Source organism: Aptenodytes patagonicus, chromosome 7, assembly GCF_965638725.1.
Source record: "Aptenodytes patagonicus chromosome 7, bAptPat1.pri.cur, whole genome shotgun sequence".
NCBI classification, from domain to species: domain Eukaryota; kingdom Metazoa; phylum Chordata; class Aves; order Sphenisciformes; family Spheniscidae; genus Aptenodytes; species Aptenodytes patagonicus.
In genome coordinates, this window is record NC_134955.1 from 33,737,632 (window position 1) to 33,760,334 (window position 22,703).

At 50.9% G+C, this 22,703-nt stretch overlaps 1 protein-coding gene across 9 annotated transcripts in view; it reads left to right on the forward strand.

Annotated features, from left to right (window-relative positions):
• Positions 1–22,703, forward strand: part of SLC8A3 (solute carrier family 8 member A3) — a 152,995-nt gene that overhangs the window by 121,379 nt on the left and 8,913 nt on the right. For 4 of the 9 annotated variants that reach the window (XM_076344774.1, XM_076344776.1, XM_076344780.1 and 1 more), the window contains exons 3-4: positions 5,559–5,665; positions 18,232–18,249. In XM_076344774.1, coding sequence (XP_076200889.1) covers positions 5,559–5,665; positions 18,232–18,249 — 125 coding nt within the window. Of the gene's footprint in view, positions 1–5,558; positions 5,666–7,016; positions 7,152–18,231; positions 18,250–22,703 lie in introns of those variants that run through there. The other 5 variants (XM_076344775.1, XM_076344777.1, XM_076344778.1 and 2 more) reach the window with 3 other exon arrangements.

Consider the following 22,703-nt stretch of genomic DNA (forward strand, 5'->3'; position numbering starts at 1 on the left):
TCAGATGTTGACATCTTACCTAGTCAGCATTTCTGCAGTAGGACTTCTCAACGAGATCATCTGGCAGAGCAAATAGGTCCTATTTGTAGTTTCATGTTGAAATCCCAGCCCAGTGCAGAGCTCTGGGGAAGAGTCAGACTGGCACCACGCACTTTGAAATTCATGCTGCAGGGACCTGCACCCACAGCAAATCAGATGAGGATTTGGGTATATCAAGATGTGTCAAGAACGCTGTGGCTTGACCCAAGGTGTATGTGCTAATGATTCACATTAATGAGTTACTAAAGATCTCCTAGTACTTCTCACTGTCCCAGGGATGTTTACCTTGCTGTCCTGGATGCTTTCCATCCAGGCTAACAGCATCCCTCCGGGGACTGTAAATCCTGCCCTTGCACAGCCCTGCCTGTTTCAGTGGTATACACTATGTGACATCTCCTGATGCTGTTTTTAGAGCTGAGCCTTATTTCACATTCCAAAGTCACGCAGACACATCCTCTTAACCTCCTTGGCAATAATTCCTGCAAATGAGAGTCTCCACACAGAGAGATACTCAATATTTTCTAGCACATTAATTAAATAACCATCCAGTTGTTGCCTTATGTGTTGGAAGCGGACGTGTTGTCAAATAAAATGATTTTATAGATTATCCTCTGTACTTCCCAGACCGGGAATTTAGCAACAACATGTGCACAAAGTCCTTTAGGAGAAGATCGATGTCTATTCATTTCATCTTCTGTTGCTTACCCGGGAAATCTCATACTTAATGTTGCTCCCGAGAGGAGCTTTCCCATCCCTAACTTTTAAAACCAGTGATTGTTTCTAAGTGCATGTTGAAAGGAGAGCCCGGACTGCCATCAGCTGAGGGCTGTTGGTGGCAGCTTGCAATGACCCCAGAGAAAAAGGAGAGAGCGAGCAGCTATCCTGACTTCTGTATGGCAGGTGATCCCCGGGAACGCTGGCTCTCGGCTTGCCCTGTTGCATCACAGCCCAAACTGAAAGCATTGCTCAGTCTCCTGAAAACACCACCAAGGCCTGAATTAAAGAGCTCTTCCCACCAATGTACTCATGCGGGGCTTGAGATTGGACTATGCTGTGGCTTGGTGCTGGACGTGGGGCTTTGGGGTTTGCAGAGTGACTCCTCACTGCCAGCTCCCAGTGGCATTTAATGAAGGCAGTTGATTGCCAGGAGAGTCTTTTGGATGGCCTCTGTTGTTCTCCACTTTCGAGCTGTCTGAGGTACGTCTTGGCCATGAGGAAGATGTCCGAGAGAAATGGGAAGGCTGGAAAGTGTCCTCCTTTCCCCACACGGAGCGGCCAGAGGCTGGGGAATGAAAGCTGCTCGGCTGAGCAAGGTGGGCTTCAGATCCCTTGCTTCCCATCGTGGTGAGCGTGCCCGTCAGGGCTGCTGTGCCACCAGCCCCCCTCATGCCGGCCTCTGCCTCCATTAATTTCAAGAAGCTGTCAGGATGTTCTTGCAGCAAAATGTTCCCAAGCCTCCTGCTCCCGGGCACTCTCTGCCTCTCAGTGTCCTCCTGTCGCATCTCTCGCATTAACGTGATGTCTTCCCGGGGCGGTGTTATGCTCCAGTCCTTCTCCCCATCCATCTCCTCTGCTCTCCATGCCTTCCGAGGAGGTAGCTCTCAGTGTGGCTGCAGGTGAGAGATGAGATTGCGTGGGAGCAATCTGTGCTTTGGACTCCAGACGATTTACGATAGCTCAGGATGCAGTTGTAGTTACGGTTGCTTTCATAGCCCTGGAGAGGAGCGAGCTGCTCGCGGTGGCTAGGGAAGCTGCAGAGCCCGGGAAAGGGCAGCCCCCACCAGCCGCGGTGAGCTGGGAGGGGTGGCCTGACAGGCCACCGCAACCGCCCTCCGTCAGCACTGACCTTTCTGCAGTGACAGTCACTGGAGCAGCCAGCCAGCTGAGAGAAGGGCACTTCCCCGCAAGGGAGCAAGCCCAGCCCTGCATCCCCATCCTTGCAGGCTGCAGAGCAACCTGGGAGTGGGGATGCTGCTCTTCCCTCTGCTGCAGAACCCCAGCGAAAAGTTAACTGCTCCCCGTTATCTGGCACTGGGTCTGTGAGCCCTCACCCACCTCCCAGTGTCACTGCCGTGCTCCTTTTCTCCTTGCACGGGGAGGTCTGGCAACGCGCTGACTCTGGAGCAAGAGCGGGCAGCAGCTGCAGTTTGGCTGGAGCTCTCCATCCCACACCACCCAGCCACGGATGGTGCCAGGGTCCCCACACCACACAGCCCACACCTCTGGGCTCCTGCGCTGGGTCCCCAAAGCTTTCACGGTGCGGTGGACCTGCCGAGCGAGCACTCAACACCTCTCAGCAAAGCTGGGGAGGTCAGGCACCTCCTCCTCTTTTGGGATTCAGTCAGGTTGGGTGAGGGGTGCAAGGTCCTGCCTGTGTCCGTGCAGGGCACCTACAGCTTTGGTCTGTGGAAGTTCTTCCCCTCACCTGTTTCAGAGCCAGGTAAAAGGTCCTTTTCTTCCTATGGCTCGTAGCGAAGGAGGAAACCAGGAATTTACTGGATTGGTCACCAAATTCAGACACTCTTTTTTGAAAAGCCACCTGAGCCTTGAGTGTGTGGTAATGGTCCAGTTTGCCGCAGAGCTGAGTCCAGAGAGTTTGCTCTCTCGGTTTCCTGTCCCAAGGGGACTTGCTTTGCAAAGCCAGCATTTTACCGTGCATCCTCCCTATGGATCCCCACCACGTTTTCTTCCTCTTTCTTGACATTTTTTTTTAAACATTAAAAAAAGACTACTCTAAGGAAATCTCACTGCTGTGGGACTACTTAGTAGGCTGTATAGAGCTCTCTGTACTTAACAAAATGTGCACGCAGTGAGTCATTATTCCTTGAGTCCACAGCTCTGAGTATTCATCGCACAGATGAGGGGCTCGCGTGAAATCAGGCTTTACATAAAACAGCACATGGCCGGGGAGATCATCTGGCAGGCACACGTCCTCATTAAACGAGCATTTCTCCTCTGCTCTGGTGTGCGCACACACCACTCATGGAGACAGGAGAGCCACCTCATAAAAAAAAAGAAAGAAAGAAAGGACAAGAAAGTTGCTGTATGAAAGCAAACTCAAATCATGTGCATGCATAATATTCATTGCATAAAGCCTTAGAATAGCTTTGTCGTGATACCTACGCTGGCCCCCAGCAAACAAGGTCTGTGGGTTTTTTTCCAAATTTTTGCAGACAAGCAATACTGAGTAATTTGGAGCTCCTAGAATGGAAAAACCATAAGCAATGGTAATTATGAATAGGATTTTTAAAAGCAACCCATGTTCAGGAAGCACTGGCTGCTTTTGAAAATCCCACCTTCTGTTTTGTAGTATATGAGCAAGGAAAAGATCAGAGCTATGAATCAGCTGTAGGTTTAACTCAGCAAATTGAACAAGCTTTGCAAAGTACCAGAGGCCCAGACAACATCTGGTTCAAAAGCCAAATTCAGTCAACATCTCCAAAGAAGATGCAACAAAATCGTCGTGATGAAGACTTAGCCAAGCACCAACATTGACACCAGATACATAATTTAAAAATCCTACGTCCTTCAGGCTGGATTAGCAGAGATTGAAAGGGTCTGGAGAAGGGAAAGGAGGCTTGCTGGCATTAGCGCAGGGTATGGGTAGAACAAGCACCGGCAAAAATAAAGCTGACTTATCTTAGAAAGAAGAATTAGAGGTGATTTTTCTTGCATATTCCTGCACTGATGGATATAGCAGAGATTGTCCAAACTCTTCCCCCTATCCCGTATACCATCATTTGAAAGACGGGGTTTGGGACCAAGCCAAAAACAAGAGCCAGCAAAGGGAATGGGATTTCCCTAGTCAGAGTGCAGGAGCAGTTATGACTTGAGAGTCAAATTGGAGGAGGGCTGGATAATTTTGTGGTCATTAGTGATATCAGTAGGAATGCAAGCTGCAGCAATGACAATTAATCAACCATCCTATTCTCCGTTGTGAAATGGTGATTTTCAGGGGGCTGCTGGCAGTAGCAGCATCCCCAGGATGGGGATCGCAGCATCCCCAGGATGCCGGGATGGACTGCTCATTCTCTGCAGCGCTGTAGGATCAAAGATACTGGGTATATTTAATGCCAAGGGCTATCGGCTGAGGCACATAGGGATTTGAAGCTTGGGGCTATTTTTCTAGACTCTGTGATTGCCAGTCCTGCTTTTCTCCTCCTTTCCATCCCCAGCAAAGACTGGTTGTGCACAAAATGCACCAGGGACTGATCTGAACATCGAGGATGAGCAAAGAGCAAGGGCAGGCCGTAGCCGCGGGGCCACGTGTGGGCACAGAGCTGTGGGAAGTGGGGGTCATTCACCGGCAGGAGGGGCAGCTGGCCTGGTGGCTCTTGGGGGTTGTTTTGGGGTAAGAGAAATGCTTTTTAAGTGGAACTGACTTTTCATTTAAAAAATACAGTTCCAGCTTGGAATTGGGGCTGACTAGAAGTCCAGGAGCCCCAAGATGGCAAGCGCATGTGCCTTTAGAGTGGTTGCCTTTATACAAGCATATAATTGTATGTGCTTATCAGTGCACGTGCAGATAATGTTGCATTTAAGAGGGTGTGAGATCAGCCCGGAATAAAAGCACCAATCCCTTCTGTCATGAGTGAGGGATGAGACTGCATGAAGACTTGCAGCCACCAAGAAAGCGAGGGGAACACAGGGGTCGTTTTCAGCCCGCGACAGCCAGTGCAGCCCTGGCTGGAAGGAGGTGGCGCATTGGCAGAGCCTTCAACTCATTTCCCTTGTTCTGTTTGCGTGCAAAAGCTGAGGGACGGTGACCGCTGCATAAGGCATGTATTTGCTGTGAAAGAAACCATGGCACAGTGAGCTTTTCTCTTCTTTTCCTACAAAATGCTCCAAGAACTCGTAAGAAATTTGCCTAAGGAGAGACAGAGGATGTGCTGCTCGGCTGCTCCAGCAGCTAGCACCTCTCAGAGCAGGCTGATGAAGCTGTCCCTTCAGCAGCTGATGAAGTCACATCACCTAGGGTTCTCTCTGATGTGAATTATATCAGAGCTGCAGGTTGCAGGGTTTCCCCATGGCCCGTGCGGTGAGTGGGTGTCTGCCTGGCAGGTGGGTGTTGCCAGCAGGGAGGCAGCAGGACGGTGCCTGTGGGGTGTGTGTGCTTGTGCGTCTGCTTTTGCATGTGTGTGTGTGTGGGGGGGGGGTGGGTAGCAGGGTGAGGGAAGCCTGCTGGCCATCAGACCTCATTGCCCGCACACTGAGCTGTGAGCCACCGTGCTGGCAGCTTGTGAGCCCCTCGCTGGTTTGCTGGGGGATCAGAGCTATTTTTATCTAACTTTGCTTTGCACAGTGTGGCCTGTCATCATGCCTTTGGGTTAAACAGAAAATTGGCCATTGTCACTTGCAGGAGTGAGGCTTTAGCCTTTCTCAAGGGCCATGTTGAACTTGTCCAGTGGGTGAGAAAACTTTGACTCTCTAATGTCCCCATTCAACTCTTTACCTTCCTCCACTGTTGCTTCTCTGTTCCCTTCTCCCCTTTATGACACTTACTATTTTTCCGTCCACAGCAAAACAGTTCACATCAAGGTAATTGATGATGAGGAGTATGAAAAAAACAAGAATTTCTTCATTGAGCTGATGAGCCCCCGCATGGTGGATATGAGTTTACAGAAAGGTGTAGTACTGGCCCTGCAGACTAACATTAACGTTATTCTTTCCTCTTCTCTTCCATCTCCTTCCTCCTCTTCTCCTTTTCCTCTGATGTCTCTCTGTCTCCAACCGCTCTGCCCTAAACACTGCTGTGCGCACACACCGTGTCACATGGTACCCATGGAGGGAGAGTGATGCTGGGGCCAGGGGGAGGCAAAGTGGCAAGGGGGGGCAGAGAAAGAATGATGGAGAGCAGTCCCACATGTCCATATTTCTGTGGCGGCTTGAGAGGGACCTTCTGCCATTCCCACTGGAGAGTCCAAGCAAATTTTGTAGTGTCAGCGGGAAGATGCTGGCTAGAAACACATCCAGCATCTCAGGAGATCATCGCCCAGCCCTGGTCCTACGGGGTGTCCCAGTCAGACCTGTGTTAGAAAAAGACAGGAATTGAGGCCTGGCAGAGAAACAGCTCCTATAGCTTCTGAGAAGGACTCGGCAAAGGCTGTGCAGCTCCCGGTCCGGTTGCTGCAGAGCAGCTCTGGGAGCAGGAGATGAGGTCAGGGAGGAGCTGACGCCCCGCTTTGGTTCACCTGAGGGCTGACAGGAGCTGTGTGCATTGCAGGGATGCTGGAGGGAGCCAGGCGAGCTGGCAGCAGGGAGAAGGGGCCAGCCCCGCTCCGGTGCCCAGGGTATTTCCATTTGAGCCCCGGAGGCATTTTAGTCCCATTGTGTCCCCCGCGAGGTCCCAGCAAAGCTGTCTGCTCCCGGGAAAGCTGCTTGGGGAACAGGTCAGGGGGAAGAGGCAGATGCTACCGAGGAGAAAAAGCAATAAGATGTGCCATTTTAAAAATGGAAATTAGAACTATCAGCCTCCTTTGCAGCTGACAGAGCTGTAGCCTGCTGGCAGAGACCCACCTCTACCCCACTGGGGAATGTGTCTGTGAGTGCCCATCTCTCTCTTCTCCTCAGGCTCCCAGCCCAGAGTCCCTGCAGATTTTTTATTAATTGTGAGGGTTGCAGAAGCAATTGATTTTCCAGCTAAAATGCAGTGGGTACCCCAGGGTGGTCCCTGGTGATTTCCAGGCAGCCGATACCTTTTCCATTACCATGTGACACTGAAAAAAATGTGCTGCAGAAGTCGCCTTCCACTAACCATCAGCAAGGTCCTCCTCCCCCTTTCCCCTCCCTCCTCACCCCCTTGCCAGCCTCCTCTCCCCCTAACACCCTCCCGCTCCCCAGGGAGCAGCTGCGACGGATGCCCCGTGTCCAACAGGCAGGCCGACGCGCACCGCCCTGCCGGGGAAGGGGCTGTGTGCCAGGAGCCCGCACCGCCGCTGCTGCTGCCGCCGCCTCGCCTCTGGCCAGCCGACCCGCTGTACACAGTTGTCTCTCTTGTTGTCCCTACAGGAAGACCATAAGGGTTAAGATAGTAGATGAGGAGGAATACGAAAGGCAGGAGAATTTCTTCATTGCCCTTGGTGAACCGAAATGGATGGAACGAGGAATATCAGGTGTGAGATCCTTTATGAAAAAAAATGAAAAAAAGAAAAAAATCAGAATCGAGTCTCCAAACCCCAAATCCAGAAAATATAATCCTCTTTCCCCTCCTTCCCCTCCTTCCTTTTCTCCTCCTCCTGTAGATGGATCAATTCTCTGCCCTCTTGTATTCTCGCCCTCACTCTGTTTCGGTGTCATCTCTGCCTTTTAGAGCCCAGCTTACTTCTGATCCTCCTTTTGTGCAATGCTTGAGCCTCGGAGGCTGTATTATTTTGATTGGGTTTCCTTGTCTTGATCTGGTTTTGTTCTGAACACACCTTTGCTGTTCTCCCCTCTCCTGCTCCTTTGCCAGGACCTTGGGGAATGTGAAAGGCAAGAGAAGGGCGTAATGCACGGCTGCCCCTTTGGCTCCTCCTGTCTGCCCCCCTGTCCTTCCCTCTGTTGTTGCCTGCCAGTGGCATTGCCTTGGTGCTCTTGGGTCCCTATGAGGCGCAGTGAAAAGCCCATGGGAGAAGGGGGAAGGTGTGAGGTATCTCGTTTTGCTTTTATTTTTAAAAATGGTTTTCCATGTATTTCATCTGAAAACGCTCTTAATGTGTCGCAAACAATCACAGCCTGTTGTGTAGAGCGTGTGGAGCTCTGCTGAGGTCCTGCTTCATCAGCAGTGAGGCCCAGGATCTCCCAGCAGAGCAGGATTATAGTGGGAATAAACCCCGATTTATGGCCGTGCCTTGCCTAGATGTGTCTTTGTCCTTGTCCTGTACGTGTTTGACCCCTTTGTCACTGAGTGAAGCTTGCCATTGGCTTCACCAGCTTTGGGGTGGCCCGGGAGGGCCAAGCTTTAAACAGAAGCACTTTACAGAAGGGAATTCAAATCCACCTTCTGGGTGTCTCCACACACGTAGAGACAGACGTGTGTGCCCACGGGCTTATTTCTGCTCCCATGTGCTGCTGCAGGTGATGGGAACACCTGGCAGTTGCCCATGCATCGCACAGCTTTCCCTTGCTGAAACGTCTCCTGTCTCTTATCTGGCCAGCACAGCAGCTGCCCTCTGGCCAGTCCGAGCTCCCATGCACGGCTCTGCAGGATGATCAGGATAGACACAGCTTGCATTAGCATGACAATGTCATATAGCATCCGTGGATTTGTAAAATGTAAACTCAAAGAGGATTCATAGTTTAATGCCATTAGACCATCTCCTGCAGCCTGCAGGCAATGAGGGACATTAGGTTTCACTGTGTGCCAAGCACAGGCCCTCAGGTTTCACTGAAGTCCAACTGCCCTTGAGTGGAAGCAGTGACCAACCTGCCATATCCCATGGGGGTATGTCCTAGCAGTTAATTGCCCTCCAGGGTATAGATGTGAGCACGGCTTCTAGGTAGAAGTTGTCTGGCCTCAGGTGAAACCGCTAGTTATTTTCCTACTTTTCTCCATCAGATGAAAGAACTATATAGTGTACTGTACCTTCTGTGTAGGTACCTGCTCACTATAGCCATATTACACTCAGATTTCTTCTTGGAAGTTTAAGGAGATTAAGCCCTTTGAATCTGTGTCAGCAAAGTCTTCAGCCCTAGAATCACCCCGGGGTCTCCTCTCTGCATGTGCCCCTTCCCCATCCACGGGGCTCCCACCACCATCTCACCAGGTACAGGAGGAAAATCACCTGCCTCTGGCTCTCTTCTGCTTATGCACTTGGTAGTTTGGAGCATCGCACTGAAGTTTCTGCTCAGTTGTCTGCTCTCTGAGCCATGTGTCCTTTTCTAAACCAGTGAGCTTCAGGATACAGACTCGGGATCAGGCTGATTTTTGTGAAGTCCTGCATTTCTTTTTCCCGTATAGGCCACGTTGCATCTGGCTGAATAAGAACACGTGTTTGAAAAAAATCCAAATAGCCCTTAAGGTGGTTCAGTTGTAAAATGTCCTCGTTATTATTAGGACCATGATGCCAGTTTGCCGCATTGTGGGTGTCTCATTTACACCAGCTCAGGTGGAGTCAGTGGGACTGTCTGGTTTGCAACAGGCAGAGAGGAGATCGGAGCCGGACTAAATGATCTGCAGCACAGAGCCTGCAGACCAGCCGCTTCCCCCGCCGGAGGTGAGGGCACACCCTCAGATGGACCCTCTTTACCCAGAGGAACTGACGGACCATGCCAAGGAGGAGATGCTGAGCCCTGGTTGCCCTCATTAGAGAAAAGTCAGAGCGAGAGCACCATGGTTTTAAAATCTAAAAGGCAGAAGATTAAAATGCATTTGTAAATGTTGCTGGCACAAGGTGGCACAGTCGCTACACTAATTCCAGGGCATCTGGAAAGATCCTCAGCTCCGTAGTGCTTCACGCCGTGGCATCTCCGACGAGCGTACCGTGTGCCTGGGATGAAGAATAAGGAGCTACGCGAGGCTTTCCCATGCAGAGCATCGGGACTGATCAACAGCAGATGCTGTTGCCAGCAGCTTCACAGGGCACAGGTGTGAGCAGCTGGCTCCCAGCGGAGAGGAGGCAGCCTGGGATGCGCATGGGCTCGCACACGCTTGGGGAGGCATGCGACCTGCCGTACAGTGTCAGGAAGGGACACTCACGCTGACTCCCGCACACGTGTTCCTGCCGTCATCGCGCCGTTGCAGGGGCAGAGTTCGGATGGTTTATTTATTGCAAAGCACATGCAGAACCAATACAGCCCTGTGGGCTGCAAGGTCAGCACAGCTGCCTCGGTGCAAACGGGCCCCCGCAGCGCTGCACGGATGCTGCCATTGCCCCGCACCCATAGCCGGGGGGAAAATCCCAAACCACAGCTGCCTAGCTGGGACTTCACTTGGTTTTGTTGCAGTGATGAATGGGTCCCCACGTGACTCACATGGCGAGGGCAAAGCACAGCTCCTGCCTCTCCTGGGAGGTTCAGGCTGGGTTGCTTTTGATGAAGAGTCTCTCTGGGTTTTGGCTACCCACGCATTTGTTTCCAGCACCGCAAAAGACATGGTTTTCTTGACGGTGTGTCCTCATTTTGTTGTTACTCCCCAGTTAGCTCTGTCACACTGAGCTGGTGCCCAAGGTGCTGTAGGAGTATCGGATGTTCTCAGATGGCTCTTCATGGTGTCTTCCAAACATCTCTTCTGACCCTGTTGGGAGCAGGGCAGTGTTGGGTGCCACAGCTGACTGGCAGTTGTGTTTGGAAGTAATCTGTGATCCGGATTGCTCAGAGACAGCCAGTCTATCGCAGTCATGCCTGCACTATCACAGCTTCCTGCGAGGGCCTGCACTCACCCCAGGACCTCACCTTAAGGACACAAGCTAGGTAGCAGTGATGAAATCAGTGATGAAAAGTGGTGCCCTGAAGGGCAGGCAGAGCTAACGGCAGGGCTGGTGATCAGGGGAATAGATGTGTGCTTCTCAAACCAGCCTGGGGCAGAGTTTGGACGGTTTATTTTGGATGCAGAACTTGGTCTGGAGCCCCATGCTATTAAAATCCCCTGTGCTGTCCCTGAGGGTATCCACACTGCTGCTGGCTGCGGTGGCAGCGGTTTCTGATAGACAGGCAGCGAAAGAGGATAGCAGGCGGGAGCAGGGTTTGCTACCATATGGTTGATTTGCATTACTGGCTGCGCTGTCCCATACATGTGCCGGTACAAAGCAGTCGCTACCAGTTAAAGGAATGTCTGCTTGCCCTGACCAGAGCTGTGGGGTAGAGGGGAATGACCTTGTCTTGGGCTGCACAATTAGGTGAGGCTGTGTATCTCCAGGAGGGTCTCTGTGAGGGCCAGAGCTCAACAGAAAATTCATCCTATTGCTCTTGCTGTTTGCACCTGCGAGCGCCTTACCGGGGAAAAACATCTCTACTCAGGAAGGTACCTCTGTGGTCCAAACATGAATTCCTGTCTTTGGGTTGCTCTGGGCTTGCACAACGCGTAACAGCCACTGAAACAGCCTTTTGACTGAAACATTTTGCATCATCTGCAGATGCTGCTCTTCACTGTTCATCCCCAATTATATCAGTCCCGTGCTGCTTTGAGCCTTGGGGCACTCAGTTGTTAACCCTTGCCATAAGGAGAGTGCACCACTTACTCCTGTTCTTTAGTTTCCCCCTATGTAAATGTTACATCTGCAATACCAAACTTTGTCTTGCAGCCCATTTATTCTTTTTCACCAACTGCTTTCTGCAGCTGGAGTTTTTCAAAGCCTTTCTGATCATCCAAACAAATCACATCAAGTAGTTTTACTTTAGCAGCTCTTTTTGTTGATGTGCTCCAATAATTCAAAGAGATGAGAATAGATCTGAGATGGGTATCTTGCCAGCCCGGTCTGTGATGAAGACCGATACTGACTCAGTAGTGGCATATCAGATGCAAAGAACACTAGCAAAGATGGCGTTTGCCGCAAGCCAGTTATATCGAAGCGAATGAGTAAAAAGAAATCAGAGGGAGACTCCCATTCTTTGCTTGGCAAAGACAGTAAATGTTGCTTTTCTGTATCCTTCTGGACATTTCCCAGGTTTCCTGATTTTTTTGTCTTCTCTGTTTTTAAGAAATTAATCTCTGAATCCTTCTTGTCTCACCTTTCCTCTGTATGTGCGGTCACGTAAACTGAATCCCTGTCTACTGGGCACTGCAGGGCTTTGAAACCTCCCAGCACCCTGAGCCACCTTTCTGGCCATCCTTTTTTCAGCACCTTTTTTAAGTGTTCCTGCAGTGAAACGAGTCTTTTCCTTTATGACAAGATGCTGTCTGTTGATTTGACTCTTGCTCTTATAGCAGCTCTGGTATCGTGTCAGCTCACAACTCGGACCAAGGATTTTGCTGCTCTCAGCCCAGCAGGATTTTGGAGAAATACTTTCTTCACGCATTAGCTTTCACACTTTGTCTGCAGTCCTGGATTACAGGAGAAGAGCTTGCTTTGCTTTCCCTGGATAAAATCGGTCTTCTGCTTAAATTGTGGTTAACCTTGGTGTTGATGGAGCCCAAATGGCAAGTGAGGCTACTTCGGTAGCAGGTAATGGTGAAAATAGCATTTGGAAAATTATGTTTCATGAGGGTAATTGGGAGTCTGCTCGTGGCAGTGGTGGAAGGTCAGGGCTGGTGTGTGAAGGCTGAGTCTTGAGGGTTATGCTTTGTAAAAGGGACCAACATTCTTCATGCAAAATTTTGCTTCAGAAAGCATGTCTCCCACAAGATACGACTTCACTGGAAACTGGAGCACAGATGGCTAGCAAGCACTATTAAACAGCTTGCTGGCATGACCTGGCTTGGGAAGATTTTGTCTGAAGTCCTCTCAGCCCTCCCAGCACAGAGTCAACTGGTGTGGACAAATCTCATAACACATCTCCTTTTAATCAAGTGTCAGCATCCCTGATGGGAAAGCTTTGTGCCCCAGATGTGGCTGGGAGTCGCAGGGTAAGGATTAAACTGCAAAGGAAGAATGATTCCTAGCATGGATTGATCCAGCAAGTTATCTATATCAAAATATTGATGAAATGATGTGACTCGGTACAAAGGTCCATGCCTGGATAAGATAAGCTGCATCAATAGGTGAGCAACACGTGCTGCAGTTTTCTGAAATGTGGGCAGATGCTGAGAAACTCCTTCCATCAGCTGCTGACGGGAGTAGCAAAGAAATGTTAGATTGCTGTTACCTCCTTCCCGAAGGTTTAATAATTTGCTTGCAGCTCTGTGATTAAGCTGAATGCTGCTGATTCTCCTGACGGAGAGAAGTCTTTTGGAGTCTGCAAGAGCTTTGCTATTGACTTCAGTAATAACAGCATTCAGGTTAATGCTGCAAAATCTCTGCCTTGTTTAGCCTATTAAAAAAAAATGTTTATAGCTCTCCACAGTCTATTAGGGAAACAGTTTGCTCACCTCAGTGAGCAAATCTGGAGGCAGAGCCTGTGGACAGTTATATCTGGAAGATGGGGGATCCCTACCTGGGGGAACTGAGCCCACGGTTTGCATGGTCACTGAGCTCCTTTGGGTGCACATGGGGTGCAGGCAATGTGTTCTCCATGCCTTTTTCTGCCTGTGACTGCCCTGTTGTGTGACTGAGGGTCTCCTCAAAATCCAGCCTCCTCTTCCTCATTTCAGCTCACTCTGTAAATCCCAGGCCTTTAACAAGGATCCTCTTATCTACACAGTGGCTTCCTGGAGTCTTTAGGGATATTGATTAGAAAAGGTTTATGTTAATGAAGAATGAGTCCAGAATAAAGCATGCAGCGTGGTCAAATCTCTCTCTGAGGTAAACAGCAGAAAAAGGTATTTCACTGTTTAGAAAAAGGCTGGGACACACATTTAGCACGGGATTTACAGGATTGCCTGATTTCTGGTCTGCTCCCATCCCAAGCCCAGTTCCTCTTGGTTTAACCTTCTTTGGCCTCGCTAGAGTTAAAGCAGGAGGGACTTACTGGGAGAATGAAGAGCTGTGCACTGTGGGAGAACATCAGGTTCGAGACCATCTAAGGCACCTGAAGATGCACAAGTCCATGGGACCCGATGAGATCCATCGCAGGTCCTAAAGGAACTGGCGGATGAAGTTGCTAAGCCACTATCCATCGTATTTGAGAAGTCATGGCAGTCCGGAGAAGTTCCCACTGACTGGAAAAGGGGGAACATAACCCCCATTTTTAAAAAGGGAAAAAAGGAAGACCCGGGGAACTGCAGGCCAGTCAGTCTCACCTCTGTGCCTGGAAGATCATGGAGCAGATCCTCCTGGAAGCTATGCTAAGGCACATGGAGGACAGGGAGGTGATTCGAGACAGCCAGCATGGCTTCACCAAGGGCAAGTCCTGCCTGACCAACCTAGTGGCCTTCTATGATGGAGTGACTACATCAGTGGACACAGGAAGAGCTACAGATGTCATCTATCTGGACCTCTGTAAGGCCTTTGACACGGTCCCCCCCAACATCCTTCTCTCTAAACTGGAGAGGTATGGATTTGACGGGTGGACTGTTCGGTGGGTGAGGAATTGGTTAGACGGTCGCATCCAGAGGGTAGTGGTCAACGGCTCAATGTCCAGATGGAGATTGGTGACTAGTGGCGTCCCACAGGGGTCCATATTGGGACCGGTACTGTTCAGTATCTTCATCAATGACATAGACAGTGGGATCGAGTGCGCCCTCAGCAAGTTTGCAGATGACACCAAGCTGAGTGGTGCGGTCGACACACCAGAGGGACGGGATGCCATCCAGAGGGACCTGGACAAGCTCAAGAAGTGGGCCCATGTGAACCTCATGAGGTTTAACAAGGCCAAGTGGAAGGTCCTGCACCGGGGTTGGGGCAACCCCTGGTATCAATACAGGCTGGGGGATGAAGGGATTGAGAGCAGCCCTGCCGAGAAGGACTTGGGGGTACTGGTGGATGAAAAGCTGGACATGAGCCGGCAATGTGCGCTCGCAGCCCAGAAGGTCAATCGTATCCTGGGCTGCACCAAAAGAAGCGTGGCCAGCAGGTCGAGGGAGGTGATTCTGCCCCTCTGTTCTGCTCTGGTGAGACCCCACCTGGAGTACTGCATCCAGCTCTGGAGCCCTCAGCATAAGAAAGACATGGACCTGTTGGAGCAGGTCCAGAAGAGGGCCACGAAAATGATCAGGGGGATAGAATACCTCTCCTATAAAGAAAGGCTTGAGAGAGTTGGGGTTGTTCAGCCTAGAGAAGAGAAGGCTTCGGGGAGACCTTGTTGCGGCCTATCAGTACTTAAAGGGGGCTTATAAAAAAGATGGCGGCAAACTTTTTAGCAGGGCCTGTTGCGACAGGACAAGGGGGAATGGCTTTAAACTAAAGGGGGGTAGATTTAGACTAGATATAAGGAAGAAATTTTTTACGCTGAGAGTGGTGAAACACTGGCACAGGTTGCCCAGAGAGGTGGTGGATGCCCCATCCCTGGAAACATTCAAGGCCAGGTTGGACGGGGCTCTGAGCAACCTGATTTAGTTGAAGATGTCCCTGCCCACGGCAGGGGGGCTGGACTAGATGACCTTTAGAGGTCCCTTCCAACCCAAACTATTCTATGATTCTGTGATTCTATGACTTCAATTCCTGATCTGTACCCGGCACCAACATGCACATCACAGCAGGATTTCACCCCAAAGTACATTGAAAACATGCAGCTGAAAACGGTTGTTAGTAATCAGCTTTTTTAGCAGCTAAATTGAGGTCTAAATTGTTCAGTTTCAGGGGTGGCAGGGGAAGCAGTGTTCATGCACACAATTTTGACTTTGCCTAGTAAAACCCAGGCCTGCAGGGCAGAGAAATCCCAGTAAAGGAGGAACTGGGATCTAGAGCTGAAGCCTTTGGGTCACCTACCCTGTCTGGGGGCACAGGTGTGTGTCTGCGCTTATGCCGTGAAAGGGTTAGGTGAGGGGTACTTGGGACTGCTATTTTGGATTTGACTGCAGAGTTGATTTTAGCAGCTCCCTGTAAGAATACACATGTCAAGCCTCTGAGACTACCTGAGATGCCAACAGCAATGAGGTGGCCTGGCTTGGCCCCATGAGGAGCGTGACGTGCAGTAGAGGAGTGCAGGAGGAAGAGAGGTGCCCTGGTGAGCAATGGAGGGATGCAGCTCAGGCTGGGGGCAGCGGAGGGAGGCTTGTGGGATGGGAACAGCACAGGGGCCATTGGCGGGGCTGGTACACGTACAGCATCCCCAGATGGACTGTCAGGAAACATTACAGGTCACAGCTAAGGGCACATTAGCAGATGCATGTGCAGGAAGGAAGCTTTAGTCCATGAAATCATTTTCTTGCTTGCATGCACAGCATTCACTCAGAAATATAAAGACAAAATAATCCCTTGGCTTTCTGCATGCTGTATTCTTGATGTTTCATTCATAGCTTTATAGGCTTCTTCAAATACTCATGTATCATATCATAAGTGAAAGGGAGAAAAATAGTTCTTTTGCAGGCTCAAAAGCAAACAGGGAAAAAAATAAATTCAAATCCCAGAGCACTAGAATAACAGTTTTAAAAAACATGAGGAACCAACGATTTTTTTTAATAACCACAGTAGCTTAGGGGCACAGTAATATTTCGTTATATTAAATTTGAACACCGAATCGACCCATTGTACTAATGCTTGTAATTGCAAAGGCAAATTAAATTTCTCCACATTGTCTGGAGAACCAGAAGACCATGGAATAGTAAGGAGGCCACAGGTTAGCATGGAGCTGCAGCAGGATGGAGCTACAAGGAGACTCAAGATTGGCGCTACAAGGAGCAGTGACAGGCCTGCTGGAGACTTCCAGGCAGAGCTGTGTGGAGGACAGGAGGTTGTGCGGGCAGAGCAGGTTGTGTGCTTCTTGGGGCTCTGTGGCACTGTGCGTGCTGCAGAACATATTCACGAATGGTTCCCCCAAAGGTTTTTGACTCTCAAAAGGAATTGACCCTGAAACACGAGGTATGCTCAATAAGGAGCCTCTTCATTGCCCCTTCCCCTTTCACTGTGCCTCTACCTGTCTGCACAGACAAGGGAGATCTCCCTGAGTGCCCAAGGTATTTCCAGCCAGGGAGATGGATAGGTGGATGAAGATCTTGACTGGGCCGATGCCTCTCCACATGCTGTTGGGAAAGCTGTGCCCGTGGGTGCTGCCCAACGGAGCAGAGATGCGACTGGGAGCCAGGACTCAGGATTACTTTCCCCAGCTCTGCCCCCAGCTCTGCGCTGTGTGACCTTTGACGAATTGCTTAGGAAATCACTTTCAAACCAGCACAGATACAATTAGGTGCCTCTGTATAAAAGTGCCTGCTTTTCAGAGAACTGAACCGGCAAGCCTGGGTAAATTAGCACTTTTGGACTCCAGCCCACTTCTGAGTTTACAAAATGTTCCCTTTAGCCTCTCTTTGCTTGCTTCACCATCTGTCAAATGGGGCTGTTAATACTGACTCAGTCTTTGTACAGAGTTTTAAGCTTCTGAGACTAAAAGTGCATGATAATGTGTTAGTAATTACAAGACCGTCATCGCATGCAACCAAGTCTTCAGGGACCAGTTTGCTGTTTGAAGGACAGGTAGAAGTCAAAGCTAAGGCACAGAGCTGGTGCTTGGCCCCTCTTAAAGAGGGTTTGGAATTTTTGGTATACGGACTTTCCTGGAGTTAGTTTGAAACTTGGATGCAGGCTGTGGCTTTCTAGGGATAACACCTAAGAGAGATCCAGCCAGATGTTTCTTTGTGACAGCTCCAGGGAATGGGTAAATCAAGGCAGGGGCGGGCCAGGAGGTCACTGCCCAAGGCAGCAAGAGGGCTGGGCTGTGCCTGTAAAGTCAGGGTAAGGTCATCCCTTGCAACGACCTTTGCCCCCTTCTCCTCCATTTCCCCCACCTCTAATCTCACAGGACCACACAGTCACATTTCCCAGGCGGCAGTTGCATCTTGCAGCGATGATATTGCACGGCATGTGCCCATGCAGCACTGTCGGGCAGACCTGCAATTGGGAGCAAAGAGACCCAGGAGGACTCAAAGCAGTGATGCTTTACGTGTGTCTGTGCTCCTCAGCACCTGTGAGGCGCAAGATAGGTGGAGGCGAGCCAGGGCATCCCAGGGGATGATACACGGCCACGTTACCCCCTGCCCTGTTTCACACTGGAGGCCAGCACCCCTTTTATCAACACCTTCCCCTGATGATGCTCTTAGTGAGCTGCCCATGGCCACCCTCTCTTCTCAGCCACCCACGGGTTTACAAGGGCCTCCCCAGTTGTACCAAGCCCTGCCACAACCACACACTCCCGGCTGAAGCAGGGGCACCCCCTGTGCCTTCAGGTCAGTTTGGGTCACGTCAGGCCCCAATGGCAAGCGTAACTGTCCCCTCCACTTTTCCCTTCCCCTCTGTGCTGCTCCCCGCCTGCATCCCACCTCTCTGCCTTCGCTTGGGTGGGTGGGGGGGTGACTTTGGGGGGCCAGTGCCCCGGTGCTTGCCAGCCTCCTCCCTGTCTCGCTGCCACAGGGTCTACTCCCCAGCCTGCTCCCAGCGTGCAGCCCCAGCTAGCTCGCACGCTGCCTTGCACCACATCCATTGCTCACTGACAGCTGCCATCTGCAAAACCGCTTTTCCCCTGGGATATTAACTTTTTCCCTCTTTTCTTCTCTCTTCCTGTCTTTCTCGTGTTCTTCTCTCCCCACAGCCCTGCTGCTCACCCAAGGTAAGTGCTTTTTCTCCTTTCCTCTGCTTGCTCTGGCTCTGTTTTTGTCCCCTTTGGTCAGCCTCTCATGTTTCTGTTTGCTGTGTTGTCGACAACCCCAGCTCATGGTGTTCACGTCCAGCAGGAACTGGTTAAGAGCAATGCATTAAGAACATGACAGTGACTGACTGACTTCTAAGAGCCTTCCCCATATTCCAGATTTTTCCCTGGGGTTTTGGGAAGTGACCCGGACAGGGTTGCAAAGCAGAACATGCAGCTCTGGCTGGTCTGGGGCTGTGACTCGACCCTCTCCTCGGGCAGCTCTGGGGCTTGGGTTGTGCTGATGCACCGGGGAGCACGGGGCTTTTCTGCAGGGGGTGGCACTCCTGGGGTGCGGGGTGGTGTTGTCTGGGGTGGGTGAGGGTGCAGGGCTGTGCAGGTGTCCCCTTCCCATGCAGGATCAGGCCATGCATCACCCCTCAGTGCATGAACTTGGGTGCTCTCCACCTCCCGCCCTTGGGGGGTCCCAGGGGTGCACTCAGTGCCAGGGCAGTGCTACCAGGGCACGATAAGCATCAGCACCATTTCCGTCCTCACCCTCAGCTCTGGCTCTGCACTCTTCATCTCCTGTCCCCTTAATACTGAGCCCCCGCTTCCTTGCCCGAAATCCCCGTTGTGCCAGTCTCTCTTGATCCCACTGCGGTGTGATGTACAACTCCTGTACTTTTCTTATTCCTTCAGTTTCAGATATGATTACCGTTGAATTTGCACTAAAGAAACATTTGTCAAAAGATAAGGGCAGGCACACAGGGTGCAGAGAGGAGCTCCAGTCTGACAGATTTGCAAGCAGAGCTGAAAACGAAAGTGTTCATCATGCCTGAGCTGTGCTGCAGATCAAAGGAGCAGCATCTGCCGCGCAATCTTCAATCTCTGCTCCTTTTCGGAGGATGCCAAATCTGCTGTGCAGGGGATGGCCTGAGCCCATCGGATATTGGGCTAATTAGGAAACTGCTCATGGCAGGCAGAAGTCCCCAGCTCCCCAAATATCAGCTTAGGGTGTTTACGGAAAACTCCTCTGAGTGGTTTGGATGTTTCCCTTTTTGTTACTTCTTCAGGTCCGGGAGGACAGAAAATAAGTTGAGCACAGCCTCCTTCTCAGTAATTTCATTGCTTTAATTCAGTAGCTGCCTAATTTGATCAGAACCCTGGGAACCAAATAATTTCTATTAAAATAACATAACTTTCCTCCCTCTGTTGTGATCCGGCCTGATGGCTTTTGGCAGCTGTTACTGGAGAACTTTGTCACCAGATATGGAAAATTGCTTTCCAGTTAATAAAGAAAAGCCTCCTCTCTGTCTGGGCGGGGGGGTTCCTGGGGTGCCCCCCTTGCCGGGCTGCCCCGGGGTGCCCTCTGTGTGTACGTGGCGTGCTTGGCCCGTGGTTCAAGCTTGCGGTGCTCAGCCCCTGCGCGTGCTTCAAGCTAGCGGCCGGCCGGTGAGCAGAGCCCCTCTCGCCGCAGAGGCACGTGCTGGAGTGTCACTCAGCAGCGATCACGGCTAATCCACAGGGAGAGAAGTGACGTCCTCATTTAGTCCGTGTCATGTTAGATTTAGATTACACAGATGCACAGGAATCTTTGTAAAAAAACTGCATTATTGAACATTTCAGTGGAATCTGTCGGTCCCGCTCCTTATCCCCTCTCTCCCAGAGCAGCTTGCACAGCTTTTCCCGGGCAGCACCCCTTTCCCTGGGGCTGCGTCCCTGGGACCGCTGGGCACCCTGCCTCTCCTCCGCAGCCCTGGGGCGTTCGCCCTCCTGTAGCACCTCTTCGGCGGCTCCTGCAGGACCAGCAGCAGCACGGCCCCCACTCACTGCGGTGGCCCCATCTCTTTGCAGAAGCCCTGGGATGCCCAGATGGATAAGCCCAAGTGAAAACGCCTCTCTTGTCCCAGCAGCCCTTCCCTGGGGGTAAATGGGAGACGCTGGCTCTGCCCTCACCCCCGCCTTGCAGAGCCTTTCCTGGGAAAACAGGGCTGTGAATTTTAGACAAGGCAAAGTAACTAGGCAGGGGAGAGCCTTTGGCACAGGTTCAGCTCAGCGTTTGTTTCCTCCAAATGGGCTCTCTGAGTCAGACTTGCAAGGCTGTGCAAAGCTTTTGAAAGGCTTGCATGGCCAAGTGTCCAGTGCCAGCTGTTGGGGCTGCAGAGGGCCACAGTAGTACAGGGTGGCTGTGGAGTGACTTGAGAGTCAAAGCTGGGTTTTTTAACTGCTCTGATGTGTAACCTTTTGTATTGGCTCCCTATACTGTTTTTACAGGTAAATACCAAAGTGCATAGCTACTCCAGTTGTCCCTGCCATTGCCAGCAGTGGGCAAGCTGCTCTGGTGGTCTTTCCAGCCTTTGCAAAAGTCACCGAAAGCCTGAGCAGAGCCTTGGCTTGCAAGTTTTTGGGCTCAGGAGGTTCAGATCTTTAAAGGGATGAGGAATTATCTAACTGGTAGATACTTCTCTACCCTCATTTCCACATATTCAGTCAGATCAAAGAAAATATTTCTAAATATGTTTCTTTACTTATGCGTTAAAACTCATGGGTCCACTTTGCAGTGGGAAAGACTGGGGAGCAGAGACACCAGTTGAACTGGCCTGTTGGGGACGGTCATGTCAACAGCAATCTCAAGGCAGAGCCAGCAGTGGAATAATGCGCAGTTCCCAGCCCTGTGCCTTAGCCTCCCTCTCATGAATGTGCAGTGTTTCCCAGTTAGCAGTAAGGACGCTAGGGCATGTATATGGATGTATCACGCCTCAAAAATAGCCTCCAGGGCTAAGTAAGCAGATTCCTCCCATTTTAGAAAGCACCCCAGGCTGCCGGTGCTTGTGCATGTGCATGTGTTTCAGTAAAGGGCATATCCATATGCTAACCTCAAAAGCCAGAGTGTCTTTTAGCCAGCAGTCTTCCCCAGTTGTGACTGACGGCTTGACAGCACTCTGGAGAGAGGAACTCATTCATGCTCGCTGTTTACTTTGTTTAGCCAGGATCATATTTTCTTGAGCCACAACAAAAAAAATCTCATTTTAATTGTCGTTTTAATTTCTTCCTAGCAGCGCAGTCCCCAGAAGGGGTGACCTTCACGCAGATACATGCCCGCTCTAGAAATGGATGGAGATGAGATAGCTCGAGGGGTGTGAAATGGCCTTCATAGCAATCTTTCATGAATACATTGTTGGTTTTAATCCAATCTATTCAGCAAGTGACAGGGAATACAAACTGGTCCGTGGCTGTTTGGTAGTCTTGCAGCATTACCGAGGAGATGGGTAGCTACCCCTCTAACTGTTACAGGGCCTTCCCATTGACTGTTTCAGCTCAGAAGGTGTAGTGGCCAGATTACCCCATGGAAATGAGCTTTGATTTATGATGTGTCCAGAGGGCCACAGACAATGTCCAGTTCCCATTTGGTCCCTCCGGTTTTAAGGAGGTTGAGCTAGCAAGCACTGGTGGAGTACCTACCTTCCAGGAGCAATGCATGATGTGGGAACACTGCTCAGTGTTCCCTTTCCCCTGGAAAAAATAAGAGGAGGAGGGGATCTGCTTACAGTATTTTGAGCCCAAGAAACTGCCTATCATGTGTAGTTGGAAAGCGCTTTGCAAATAGCTGCAGATTGAGTCCCAGGATGGCCCTGCAGGCGTAAGTCGTTCTGCCGGTGAGAGAGCTGAGTGAGCATGGCAGGGACATGCCCAGTAGGGCTGCAGAGCACGGCAGTGGCAGGACCGTAAGTAGGAGCTGCTGCCCCCCCCCCTCGTCTGTCCTACCTTTAAGGGTCTGAACTGACCCTGAATGAGGCAGAGTAAGTGAGAACATGGAGTGGTTTAACCAAAACCCTCTCCTCACTTCCTGCAAGCAAGTGTTGGGTCCAGCGTCTAGCGGGTGTCAGCGGTGGCCATTGCTACAGCCTGGGCAAAAGTGGACTTCATTCTCATTCCTCCCACCCAGCCTTTGATCTTACCAGACCTGTTTGTCTCCCCTGCTTGTAGCATCTCCTCAACCCGTGGGCTCCCTGGCACAAGGAGCAGAGTACCTTGGTGCAGCACCTGGCACAGCAGCCCCAGCTTGGCTAGCCTTAGCAGTCTGTGCATGCTCCTGTAGCCCAGATAGGTTCCTAGCACTCAATGGTAGCACACACCTATGTGCCAGAGCAGGCAGGGTTTAGGGGACCTTTCTCTTCCCACCTTCCCCTTCCCAGGGAGGAGGTGGAGGCAGCCCAGGAGGTCCTGACAAGCTCCTTTTCTTGCTGGACGTAGACAGACCTTAACAGGCTTAATTAGGGTTGACAGCAGGGAGTCCAGGTTGCAATCCGCATTGAAAAGTAGGTACTGATGGTCATACAAACAGAAATCAGGCTAGTTAATAATTAAGCTGCAGCTTAGCAGCGTTCACCTTGACAGACTTGACCTTCCAAATTAGAAGTCTGTCTCTCCCC